General features: G+C 42.2%; 1 protein-coding gene across 1 annotated transcript in view; it reads right to left on the bottom strand.

Annotated features, from left to right (window-relative positions):
- Positions 1–688: 688 nt before the first annotated feature.
- Positions 689–12,912, bottom strand: part of LOC110526426 (protogenin A-like) — a 44,857-nt gene continuing 32,633 nt past the window's right edge. Inside the window, exons 11-19 of the mRNA XM_036980822.2 lie at positions 8,139–8,234; positions 7,842–8,028; positions 7,497–7,624; positions 6,713–6,883; positions 5,541–5,717; positions 5,120–5,243; positions 4,851–4,992; positions 4,609–4,722; positions 689–4,470 (exon numbers count right to left, since the gene is read on the bottom strand). Of these exons, the coding sequence (XP_036836717.2) occupies positions 4,057–4,470; positions 4,609–4,722; positions 4,851–4,992; positions 5,120–5,243; positions 5,541–5,717; positions 6,713–6,883; positions 7,497–7,624; positions 7,842–8,028; positions 8,139–8,234 (1,553 nt within the window). The 3' untranslated portion in view covers positions 689–4,056. The remainder of the gene's footprint in view (positions 4,471–4,608; positions 4,723–4,850; positions 4,993–5,119; positions 5,244–5,540; positions 5,718–6,712; positions 6,884–7,496; positions 7,625–7,841; positions 8,029–8,138; positions 8,235–12,912) is intronic.

Here is a 12,912-nt window from a genome sequence, read left to right as displayed (position 1 = left end):
CATTTTGGGAATTTCGTTTCTTGTTTTGTTCATACCCAGATGTACACACCCCCTCATAAAATATTCATTGTTTAAGGGGGGTGTTTACAGTCTAGGTCGGTAGCACAAAGAGAGGATTTGATTGTGTGAGTGTGACCGGAAGATAAAATTACTAATGTTAGCTAAGATACAGCACTTATTATAAAGTTTGCATGCCAATAGAACAAACTCAACAACAACTGAACAAAGTTGGCTAGTAGGCTAGCTAGCTCTCACTATCTTGTTGGCTAGCTAGCCGTACCTGGTTACTGGCTATGCTATAGTCATACTAGCTAGTAGTAGATAGTGTAAGTAAATTAGTCCCTCAACCTGCAACAAGATAAAAGCTGCCTTGGCAGAGCTACCTGCTGCAGAAAGGTCAGATTATCTATAGATTTTGTCGACTGATGGTGTTTATTGACAGAGGAAAAATTAACAGCAGTTACTGTAAATGGTTACCTATCTGGCACTTTGCATAGCTAACTTAGCTATTGCATACACCTACAACAATATCAAATTAACCTATTATCAGTGCTGATGTGTGTGTGTACACCCGTGTGTGTGTGTGTGTGTGTACTAAATATACTAGCTACTCTAATACAGTCTCTAATAGTTTTATAATAATACTCTAATATTGGTGAGGACAGACATACCAATACGTGCAAGAAAGTTCACATTGTTTATTTTTTATTTAAACTCAATCAGTCATTCTCAGAATTAGTTATTGTTTAAATTATTTGTAACTTTAATTGGACAAGTAGGCTATAACATTTTTGTCATGAAGAAAGTTGTAAGGACCAAGGCTTGCTTGAATACCTTGAAGAAAAGCTGTTGGTGTTGTGATCAAAGAGCAAACATTAACACAAAATAATGACAAAACACAACAACGAGAGTGTATTGGTTACATAGACTCCCAATGTTGTGTCCCAAAGCTACTCTCGCTACAACTGTGGAGCAGCTGTGGGTTCCCCTGAGTTTAACTGTAAATGACCCACAGCACTCCACCACTGCAGCTAAAGCCAGCAGCACAGCCTTTACAGAAAAACGTGACTGCAGACGAAAAGGGGACTCAGAGCACCAGATAATTATGATTCACACCAAGTCCTCCACTTCATCCCTTTATATTCACATGTTCAGGAAAAAAAAGAACACAACTCTTGACATTTAAGAGACACAGGACTGGATCTGCATCACTCGTTCTTTCATCTCTTGGCTCCCCCTGACTATAGCATCCATCACATCTCTATCAAAAGCTGGAAGAGGAACCTGAGGTAGAAGACAGTATATCACTTATTGGACATTCACAACCAATACGAGAATGCAGAACCCTCTCCAACATTCTGAAAACATATATAAGAATGAGAACCCTATGGTTACTCTTTATCACAATTGAAAAGACAAAAACAATACTGTTACTGCAACTGCTCAATAATAACTTGTCTATTCCAGCTTTTAGTTGTTATCAGAGTTGGATTGCAGTCACCGGGCATTATAACAATGCAGAGGATTACACATGTAAATAAAAAGCAAAAACAACTAAAATATTCCATATACAATATGAACTTGACATTTTAACACAGCATTTTAGACTAATGATCATCTACAACAGTTTAAAGAAATATTCACATTCGTATCAAAGATTAATACATTTTAGGCATCTAGGAAAAAACTAAATTCAGTTGGTACTTTCTCAAAACTGGGGTATATGAAACCCCATTGAAAAAACAATAATATATATTTCTCCTCCAGTGAGAAAAAGTAAAAAATAATGTAGAAAAATCGGTTAATTTTTTTGCTTCAATGACAAATAACAATGCATGTTTAAAAGCACTAACTGTTTACCACTTTCATCTTGGTTTGTGGTCTAATAGACACCCATTTATTAAGTAGTAATCAAACCCTAAATGGGGATAAAGCTTTTGGAACCATATAAAATTAGAAAATATCATGCAGAGATATATGTCTAAATGGATCTCTTGCCAATGCGCAACAGTGAACTGAATTCTTTGGTATACATTGTTTGCCATTCAAAAGAAAGTAAAACTGATTGTGTCACACTTCATGCAAACTGTCATCCTATTAGTTAGAAATCCGTTGATTGAAAATACTGTTGCAATGTAAGATGAGAATCAATATAATATTCTGTATATAGCTCCGGAGTATACTTTCCCCCTACAATGTACACATCTAGTTGCAACAGTAAAGCTCTAAAGAAAACCAATAATAGGGTGATTTGGTTAGTGTGCATGACATTGATTATAATTGTCATTTTAACCATTATCAAGGGCCCAAAATCCTGGGGGCACTTTCTGAGAGAACCCGCATCTCAACTCAGTTGGTCACAGAACGGGGGCACACATGTGCAAAGCTTTGTCTTAGAAGCAGCATCTCAACTGATCTGCGTTAGATTTTTGGTCTAATACATGAGAAAAACCTCATTGTAATTTTCCCAGGGACCCGCTGAGAGATCAAAAACAAACAGAGGGAGCAAACAATTACTTTGTATGATAGCATCAGTCACCGCTGCACATTGGCTGTGATCAACTAATCTGACAAGTGCTAAACTTATTTTTCTACTCTATGGTAAAGTATCAACTACTTAAAGAACAAAAGTAACTAAAATCTGTACTCAGTAGTACATAAACGTCAACAAAAATATAGATATCTTTAGAGATAAATTTTTTTTTTGGTGTTCATTCACTTCCATCGCACTGATTTAACGCTTTTGGTTTTCAACAATCATTCTTCACACTTCTCCCATCCCCATGTGTCAAAGAGTTGGACCTCAGATGGATCGGACTTTGGTATATGATCCTTTCTGCTTGTCTCCGACATCTGAGGGTCTCTTTCCCCATTTAAGGCCATTTATAAAGCTTTTAAGGTCTGCTGTATTGAAACACATCGATACAAGCATTTTTGGTATGTTCTTCCCAAAATAACCAAAAAGATAGCCTGCCATACCACAGACACATTATTCCAACTGAATTCAAACTGAAGTTTTTCCACCTGTGAGTGGGGCATCACAAGGCTCTGAACCGTAACTGACAATGTTCTAGAGATACATTCAATACAGATCTATGGCAACTACCACCTACAATGAGCAGTTCAGGACTAAGAAGATACCCTGTCAGTCAACCATGGAACATTACACATGGCTTTTCAAATGTACTAAACCTTGTTCCCTGAGTTTAGGAAAATAGTAACACAACAAAATAATGCTTAAAAAGAGGTAGTATAAAACAGGAATTGTAAGGGCAACTGCATATTGACAAACAAAAAAAAAGATTTTTTTTTTAACCATTATTACTATGGTTATTACTACTATATAAATAACCATTATTACTATGGATAACCTGAAAATTACATTGTGTCATACTGGCTTATTATTGAATTTCAGCAACTTATGTAGTAAATTGTACTGGCCCTTAATCTACCATAGCCAAACACTCAAAGCTTATTGTAAAGTAACCTGAGAAATAGTCTAAATAACCTGTGATAAAGAAGAAAATAACAACGCTTTAATTGAGATCTGCAGTACCCTTACAATCCCGTACTTCATTATAAACAAGGAGGAAAATGAATACGGGACGAATTTTACCTAGCAAAAACGAATTATTGCCATCAGGAAGTATCAGTTGTTCCATAAAGGAAGAGACCCCTTACATAGTTCAGGTATAAGTCGTTATTATAAAATATATAGTTGGAGTTTACCGAGAGGTAAACTGAGGTAGATAATCAGCAAAAGAAGGGCTCACTCTACACTTTGCTCCAGTGATAAACTCTTAAATACTGTCAAAAATGTAAGTCACATTTCACATTTTTGACGATCTCTTGAAACATTCATGGTGGGTGAGATTTTTCTTTCAAACACATACACACAAACATTGAATAAAAATAAAATGAGTACACATTCACCAGAACCCAAACCAGAGCCCAGTTCTTCCAAAGACCTGGATTTTTGGATTTCTGCTCATTGTCTTTTAAAACAGTGGAGTGAGTTTAGGGTTGAGAGATTGGAGAGGGAGGTCACACAGACTGCTAGAGAGAAAGTGCAGGCTGGGAATTGTCTGGGGCCTGATAGTGGTGATGGTTGCACGGTTTCTCCATGGAGTCTCCAATCCCCAGGTCGAGGTGAGACTGCTCCTCCAGCTCCCCCTCACTCTCCTGGGCAGGACTGCAGAATGACCCCCCGCTCTCCTCTCTCAGAGACGCAGGGCGGCTGCTGGGACCAGAGGACAGGTTGGTCATCTCTGTCTCGTCGTGAGAGTAACGGCCCGAGTCGCCTGTCTCGTGGCTGCCCTCGCTGTTGGAGGAGCCCTCTGTGTCAAAAGGTGGACCAAACAGGACCTGCAGGGAGGTGGGCTGGTTGGGTGACGACAGAGACTCATCCTTGTAGCACAGCACTGTTGCTCTTGGCTGGTACGAGCAGATTCCATGGCTCTTCCTCTGGATCTGAGTAAGTAAGAAAGGGAGAACAAAGAAGGGAATTAAAATGGATAAAGGGAGGAATATCTAGCTGGTCTCACCTCCGATTATGTTATATTTAAGTAATGTTATTTTACTTGAACACTTTTGTTTTATCTTTCTTACCTGGCTTTTCTTAGCATTCATTTTTTTCTGATTACTGAAGGAAAACCACTTATTTCTCTTCTCAGTGATTGGATAAACTGGTCCGAGGCTATTGATGATCAGATTTGTTCCCCCCTGGAAATTAAATACAATTTGCAATGCTCTGAATCTGTCTACATTGGTTATTTTCCATGTACTTTGGAGACATAATGCAAGAGGAATTGTTAGAGGAAAGGAAGGGCGTAACAGCCATATCCCCTTACCTTGGCATCAATGAAGTGGTCTGCTCTCATCATTGGCACCATAACATCAGCATTCTCAGCCTGGCCCTCAGAGCCCAGGTGGACTGAAGCAGAGGGGACCTGACCAGACTCCTGCCTGATGGCTTTAGTAGCTGACGATTTCCTGTCAAACAATCATACAATATTAATATAGAAATAACAGCAGAGGTTCTATCCAAACCAACTGGGCAGTCAGAAAAGTAATCTCATATCAAGTTACAACAACACACTAAATCTATTAAAATGGTTACCTGTTTTTGCCTCTGCAGACAAGGATGAAGGCACAGATGATGATGCAGATCAGTGCAATGCAAACCCCCACGATGATCCCTGTCATTGACTTCTGGTCCAGGTGGTAGAAACCACTAGAGAACACTGCAAGACAGTTGTCACAAGTGATGAGACAGCCACAGGAGACATACACTCCTATCTAGGGTCTGTGTGGGTACTACATCTCCACACTGTGTATCAAAATCAATACAACTGGCAATCACCTCCCCTGACATTCACAGAGATGTATTACAGTGTAAATCATTTAGCAGGAGACCAAGGCTGCAGGCCAAGCTATTGAATTTGAATTACATCTAGTAGGTCAAGTGACGACAACAAGAGGAATCCTGTCATGAAAGTCAATGAAAGAAAGACCAAGTATGCACCACATTAGTCACTAACCTGTAGCTGAGCCATGGGAGCGCCTGGGGTTGTGACCGGAGGTGGAGCCATCGTTCTGCACGGCCAGTTCCACGGTGTGTGAAAACGGCCCGTCTCCCATATCGTTGGACGCAGACACCTTGACCAGGTAGATGTTCCCCGGCTGTAGGTTCTCCAGTAGAGCCATGGTGATGCTCCCTATCACCGAGAAATATGTGATTAGTGACCTATGTCAACCCATTTGAGCCTCAGCAATAAAAGGACATGGAAATGTGAATATTGTTTTAACACGCTGCAGTGTTGTCATTCACCACGTGGTAATAAATATAGCTGTTCAAATTCATCTCTAAATAAATGAACTGGAGGAAATATGTCAGGCCTGATTTTGGTTGCGCCTATCTCCCATTTTCAACTGACCCATGAAGAACAGGGGTTTACAACTCAGTGGAAAAAACCTGAGGCATATGAGGGGATATTTGTGACCAGATTGTCAGGCAAAGGACAGAGGGTCAGGGATCAGAGGGCTCTAACCCCCCCCCCCCCCCCCCCCCCCCCCCAATACCACCCAGTTCCCCTGCAGTAACAGTTGGGGCGACAGGGTTGATATCCAGTGGTGGGGGGCTGGGGCAAGGCAGGATGGCTTTGTGAACAGCCTCACTTTTGACCCCCTCACCTGTGGCTTAGAAAGGAAAGATCAGATGCCTCACATTTCCTGGAGTCATCTGCTCTCAATTACGCCTATGCTACCCAGAATCTGTGTTTTTACCCAGGAGCTGGACACTCCAGTAATACTTACCGGCCAGTAATACTTACTGCCACACGTCAGGCCTTTGGGTACACAAAACATATGTGTGTGCTGCTATGGCCACATTAACTATATGGTAGTAGTCCAAAGTAACTACAGCACTCTTGACCAGTGTGTTTCAAGTTGAATGATTACAATCTTGAGTGATTGAAGTCCTTCCTTCACTCACTTAAAAGAGGAGAATGAGAATATTGGACCTAAAGCCACAAAGACAGGGTTATCTAAGAACAACCTGAGATCACAAGGACTAGTGACAAATACAGAAATGGATCAGAGGATGACATTTGTTGATTTCCAATGGTGTGGAGCTGGGGCAGGGCTCTGTCTTTGCAGCCCAGTTTAGCCTGCAGCCTCTCTCTCTCGCTCTCTTTCGCTCTCTTTGGCTCACCTTCCCTCTGCAGCACCTTCCACTCTCCAGCTACCCAGGCCTTCCTGGAAGCGTAGAAGATGGTATAACGTGTCACCGCCAAGTTGGGCTCATCTGGAAGTTTCCATGACACCAGCGCTGTGTCGTCTTCTATCAGAGTCACTTTCACACCTGACGGTGGCAGAGTAGGTGCTGGGGAAGAAGAAATGCCAGTTTTAACCCTGAGGCTAAATCGCTGAAGATGTACATCTGCCATAAAAAAAAATTTGCTCTTCGTAACTGGTAATGAGTTTTGAGGAATACTGAAATTGTATGTCTGAACCAGGGCCTAGACCAAAGCGCGAAATTTTAATCAGAGAAGGTTCTTTGATGTCACTCAAAAGGATAACTACATCTCACAAGCTATGGCCCTTGCTCATGATCCCTTTCCCTAGAGATGTGTAGATATGTGTAATAATGCAGTGAGAGTGAGCATATAGACTACTGTGCAGTTCAATGAATTTGCTCCTGTGTGTCTCTTTTTAATCCTTTCAAGAGCAAAACCCCATTAGAGGGAAAATGAGAGCTCATTGGCAAGGCTCTGTCAAGTGGTTGCGCTCTATTTGTGATTTGTTTGCAGAATGCAGAGCCTTATGGATACGTGACTGCGAGAGTCCTGGGGAGATTTTTAAGACAGGCACAATAATTCCAGTAAGTATTCTATTTCAGTAGGCTAGGAAATACCATCGGAGCCCAAAAAGGGTGAGAGAATATTCTATTCATCTATACAGCATGTGCTGCTGTATGAAGCCATGTTGGTGCTCACCTTCAGGCAGAGTGCTCTGGTAGACCACAGGGCTCCAGGGGCTGGACAGTTGGTCAAGGTGCAGGCGGACAGCAAACTCATACCTGGTGTTGGGCTCTAAGTCCGGGACCAGGATGTTCTTCTCAGCACTGTAGAGGAGAACCACAATGATACAAATGGATTTAGAACATATACTGTATATGGAGATTATTAATCAGATCCAATACTTTGGCAATTGACCTGCAAATTCTTAAATCCATACTAAGTGCTACCCTGAGTTTTATGACCATACTAAGTGCCCTCTATCCAGTTAAATTACTATGTGCTATGGGGTATGAAGAGGAAGGTATTATATAGGACACTCACGTCTGCAGGTAGAGTACCAGGGAGGCGTTCTGAAGGCCCACAGGGTTACAGCGGATGGTGTAGTTGACGATCTGGCTGGAGGTGAAGGCTGGACGCCCCCAGTGGAGGAATACGGCAGACGAGCTGTTAGCCTTGGCATACACGTGGTGAGGGGGTGGCGGAGGGGGCACCATACGATCACGAACCGCTGATGCACACAGAATTTTTTTTATGTTAGAGGTACTCTTGCGTCGAAGGATTGATAACTATCATCTATCTCAATAGACAATGGTTGCTTGCTTTATGTGAATAACTTACAGACACATCCAGGGGTGCTGATAGTCTGGTCTGCCTGGTAGCCATCGCCTATGAAACTGAACGCCAGGAGCTTCACATGGTACTTCTTTCTTGGGTCTAAAAATAACAACATGTACATATCTTTCACTGTAGGCCTATGGGTGTAATACACTTTTTTGCATACATCATATAGACTTTCACCTCAAATTGACCAATGTGACCTTACAGTGGAAGTGAGCGTATCTGTCCACTGGGGGGCATTACACTGAACCAGAGGCTGTGTGATTTCTCCAACCAGTGGGCTGTGAGGGTGCTGGATCAGAAAGAGCATGGCTGAGAGGTCAGTGTGGTTTGGCTGTGGAGCTCTGCGACAGATGCTGAGTGCTGGGAGGCCAGTCCCTAGGTCAGTTCCTGCCCTGCTCAGGGCACTGAGGCACACAATAGAGGGCCTCCTTTATCCATCACTCTGCCTTTTCAGGGAGAGTAGGAGAGAATATGTCATGCCCTACCCAGGGCTGCTGGCCAGTGAGCAGTCCTATTCAGCTCCAGGGTGGGGGGGGGGGGTTAAACCACAGGACAATGCCCTCCCTAGGAAAGACAGAGCGGCCAATCACATGGCCAGAGTCAGTGGCATAACAGACCCCAGGTAGAACAAACGCTGCTAAGTTAAATGTGCTCTCTGTACCCAACAGGTCACTGATAAAATGTTCAGGCCAAACACTATCCAAATGTTTCACTTCATATCGGCATTGATTGGTTAATTTGTCTCCTAGACTACGATCTCTTGTCATCCTGGAATAACCAGGTTACTGTGCATGACATATTCAGATAAGGAGGATAGGGTTGGAAAGGTAATACTTCATCATATTAATGTGTTATTACCCTGTCTTGTGCGTAACAATAGTATAACTCATTCCAGAAAAATTGGTTGAGCTAGAGTATAGCTGTATTGGGTGAACCGGCTGCAGTATATTAAAATATCATTACACAGGCAATTACAGGAAGCTCCTGCTGCAACCATGAGGACCTTGCTGAAATAGCTGAGGATCTATCAAACTAATGACTTACTGCCTCCTAGGAATTCCAAGGTTCTTCAATATTTCAAAGTATGTCACCCATCATTACACACAGAGTAAGCAGAGGAATCTAAGCAAATTAGCTTCAATCTGTGTGTTAATTCAATACGTTTATTTTGAAAACACTGGGACATATTGATTTGCATTTCAGTCATCAGTTGTCGAAACAGCACTGAAATACAGTCTAGTCTAGAGGACACTGAAGTGCTGCACGGCCTTACATGAGATCTTACAGCACATCATAGGCCTGCCTACGTAAGAGGCTGTGGGATGACACATCATTATCCAACCGAAGAGTGGGGGTAAGTGTAGTAGGCTGTATAGAAGAACATCATCTATGCTTTACAGAATTATACAGCTAGATCGCAGTACTTCATGAGAAGTTGTACAGGTACTAATAACATAACTAGTATCAGTGGAATAGTGAGCACCAGTAACCAAAAGTTTGCTGGATCGAATCACAAAGCTGACAAGGTAAAAATCTGTCGTCCTGAGCAAGGCAGTTAACCCACTGTTACCCAGGTGCCAAAGATGTGGATGTCGATTAAGGCAGCCGTTCACACCTCTCTGATTCAGAGGGGTTGGGTTAAATGCGGAAGACACATTTCAGTTGAATGCATTCAGTTGTACAACTGACTAGGTATCCCCCTTCCCTTTTGCCATGGAACAGTAATGCAGTGTAGAACATGACCACTAGGTTGTGCTCCAGGACGCATACGTTGAGAGGAGCACAGGAGTGTGGATACAAACTGAAGTCATGCCTATCCTCAGTTCCAGTCACAGAAGCAGTCATTTATGAGTTCTACGTTACTAACAGTTTCTGTGATCATGTCTCAGAGACAAATAAAAGGTAGTCAGTTAGATCAGGGTTTCCCAAACTTGGACCTGCCCCCCGTTTAGTTTTTTGCTCTAGCACTACACAGTTGTAAATGAGAACTTGTTCTCAACTGGCCTACCTGGTTAAATAAAGGTTAAATAAAAACAATTTAAACACAGCTGATTCCAACTTAACATCAAGCTTTGATTATTTGAATCAGCTGTGTAGTGCTAGGGCAAAACCAAAACATGCACCCAGGAGGGGCCCCGGGACCGAGTTTTGGAAACCTTAAATTAGATGATCTAAACCCAAGGGTAACCCATGTTGATCATCTGACAAACTGCTAGAGGATCATATTCACTGCATGTGTGTGAAAATATATGTTGTAATGATGAGCAGGCTCTATATCTTCAAAAGAGTTGAACATATCAAAAAGCAATTACAGTCACTGTGAAAAATCCAACCACTTTGTTGAACAACCATCTCATCATGTTTACTATGCTCTAAAACAACTGTGTTTTTTCTAGGATCGGTCTGAGAGCCTTGAGGCTATGGGATGGTCCAGGGGGTGGAGTCAGGGCTATGGGAGGCAGGGGGATGGGCAAGAGGAGAGTTCGAGGGGTGTGGTTTGTGCCATTAAGACCCCTAGCCCTGCGGAGCTTCAATGGAGCCAGCAGGTCAGGCCTAGATAAAACTCAGAAGGAATCTGAGGTCATGGGTGTAGAATACGAGTTGAGCCTCTTTTTTTCTCCCTCAGAATCCGTGCCCTTTCTCTGGTCCCTAAGCCTTAATTGGGAAAGATAAAGAAGTGACTTGCAGGAGGGGAGAAAAAATACTTCAAAGTGTCTTAAAATCTATGTGGTATCCTCTAAAGATTAGATACAACAACTTAGAATAGGATCAAAGGAAATGTTACTGATAATATGATTGCATAAAAATACGAAGCTTCTCTCTTTATGTTTCTACATTATAGATAGATCAATGACTAGGCTTCTGTAGTCATTTGCTACAGAAAACATATAGTTATGCTAATTAGTTCTTTAAAAAATTAATTGCACATATTTGTGAGGTTCATATATCTTTACTTTCTCTAGGAAAAGACAATGAATTAGTATACACTAGCATAGCACTCTTCTGTCCCTCCTGTCCCATGTCCACTCTGGTGTCCACAGACAGGCTGGCCGGGCTTTGGACAGTCCCAGGGGCTTTTGTTCGGCCCCAATCTCTGAAGAGGAGCAGTCAGGGTCTCACAGTCCCAACCCTGCCCAGCCCCACAGCACAATGGGCCTGCAGTAATTATGCAGGAGAGGGGCTGCGAGAGCGGGCTTTGACATCTGGGCCATGACCTTTGACATGGAATCTGGGCAAGCTAAATCCTGCCAAAGGAAGGGTTATGGACACTGCTCTTAGGGGGGAGGGTCAAGCAGGGGAACTGTGCAGAAAAGGGGGGGAAAACACCAAGAGACAAAAATAAAAAGTCACTAAATAGGTGACGGTAAAGTGTCAATAGGAGGAAATGGTAAAGCGAGAGAGCAGAACTCTTCAATGGGCAATTTCATAGCCGATATAATGAAAGTATGATTAGATATGGCGAGCTCAATTGTTCAGCTTAACTGCTCTTTAAAACATAGGAGTGACGTAAGTTTATACTTTGTTTTCTGTATAAATTCAGAAAACTGAACAAATTCAGAACGCAAAAGTTTTCTGTAAGCAATTTAGGAGAAAATATGGAATTTTACTTCATGGAAATGTATTGAAGTGTTCATTTTAAAATCAGTGAGTAATACACATGGTTTGGGTAAGGTTATCAGGGATCTCCATGGTTGAAGATAAGAGGTGTCCACACAAACCTCCCCCTCTGTATGGAGTCAACCATGCTTTCACTAACCGCCACTCACAATAAATCCTGGTCAAAAGGAAATGTGTGTTAGCCCTGGTTCATTCAACAACACCAAATCCCTCACAAAGATAAGATATGCTTCAGTTGCCACATATAAAATGGGCAACCCTGTGTGTGGATTCAAGGCCAAATGTTTCTTGTTAGGTATCACAAAAACTAACCACTCAAACTTGTTGTGCCTTACTCACTTTGCTTGAGAAAAGTTCATTACTAATTTCCTCAGAATAATACACAATCTGCCTAACCCTGCCATTGCGTAAAGATGCACCAAAGTGAAGCTGGTTCATTTTCTCGTCATGCCTGTTGGGTTAATCTTGCAAGGCTTTTCTCTCCCCATAAATTATGATGCCAGTTTATATTTGTGGGGAAATTCTTGAGCTGTTTGTGGTCACCTGATTTTTTTACAGCCGTTTTGCAGATCCTGCAGGCCCCTAAGGCTTTGTTCTGCCCTGAGAATGGCCCCCCAGGCCACAGCAAGAAGGGTCTGAGCCAGGGCTATAAATGTCAACTCCCACACTGATCCACAAAGCAGCATTTACCATAGGGGGAGCGTATATCTCCCTCTGACACACACACACACACACAGGCAAACACAGTTTATTGATGTAGTGGGCTCACTAATACCCATCTATCTTTTATCTGACACCAGGCATGCAATAACTAATGCTTTCCCAGAGAAAAGACCACTCCACGATGGGCAAGGTGGCCCCAAGCTATGAGATAAATCTACTACCGTACACCCAGTCCTGGTGCCAACAGGTATGGGAGGTATTTCAACCGTGACTATGCCACAGGAAGAATAAACATGAATGGGACCTCAGTATTTCAACACCATGTCTTTTATACACTGAGCTACAACCTCTCACATTCCTAACTTAGAGAGCCCTTTCAGTCATGTGGAATGGTCTTAAGAGATCATTTAGTAGCCAGAGCAGAGCTGGTCTGTTTCTACTACACATTTAGAACTCAACCATGTTCATGTCTTTTTTTCTGTTAAAGAGG

The sequence above is a fragment of the Oncorhynchus mykiss genome, chromosome 6 (genome assembly GCF_057628025.1).
Source record: "Oncorhynchus mykiss isolate SJ-2025 chromosome 6, ASM5762802v1, whole genome shotgun sequence".
In the NCBI taxonomy this organism is placed as follows: domain Eukaryota; kingdom Metazoa; phylum Chordata; class Actinopteri; order Salmoniformes; family Salmonidae; genus Oncorhynchus; species Oncorhynchus mykiss.
The sequence above is the reverse complement of the archived record's forward strand: the minus strand, read 5'-3'. Positions and strand labels throughout refer to the sequence as shown.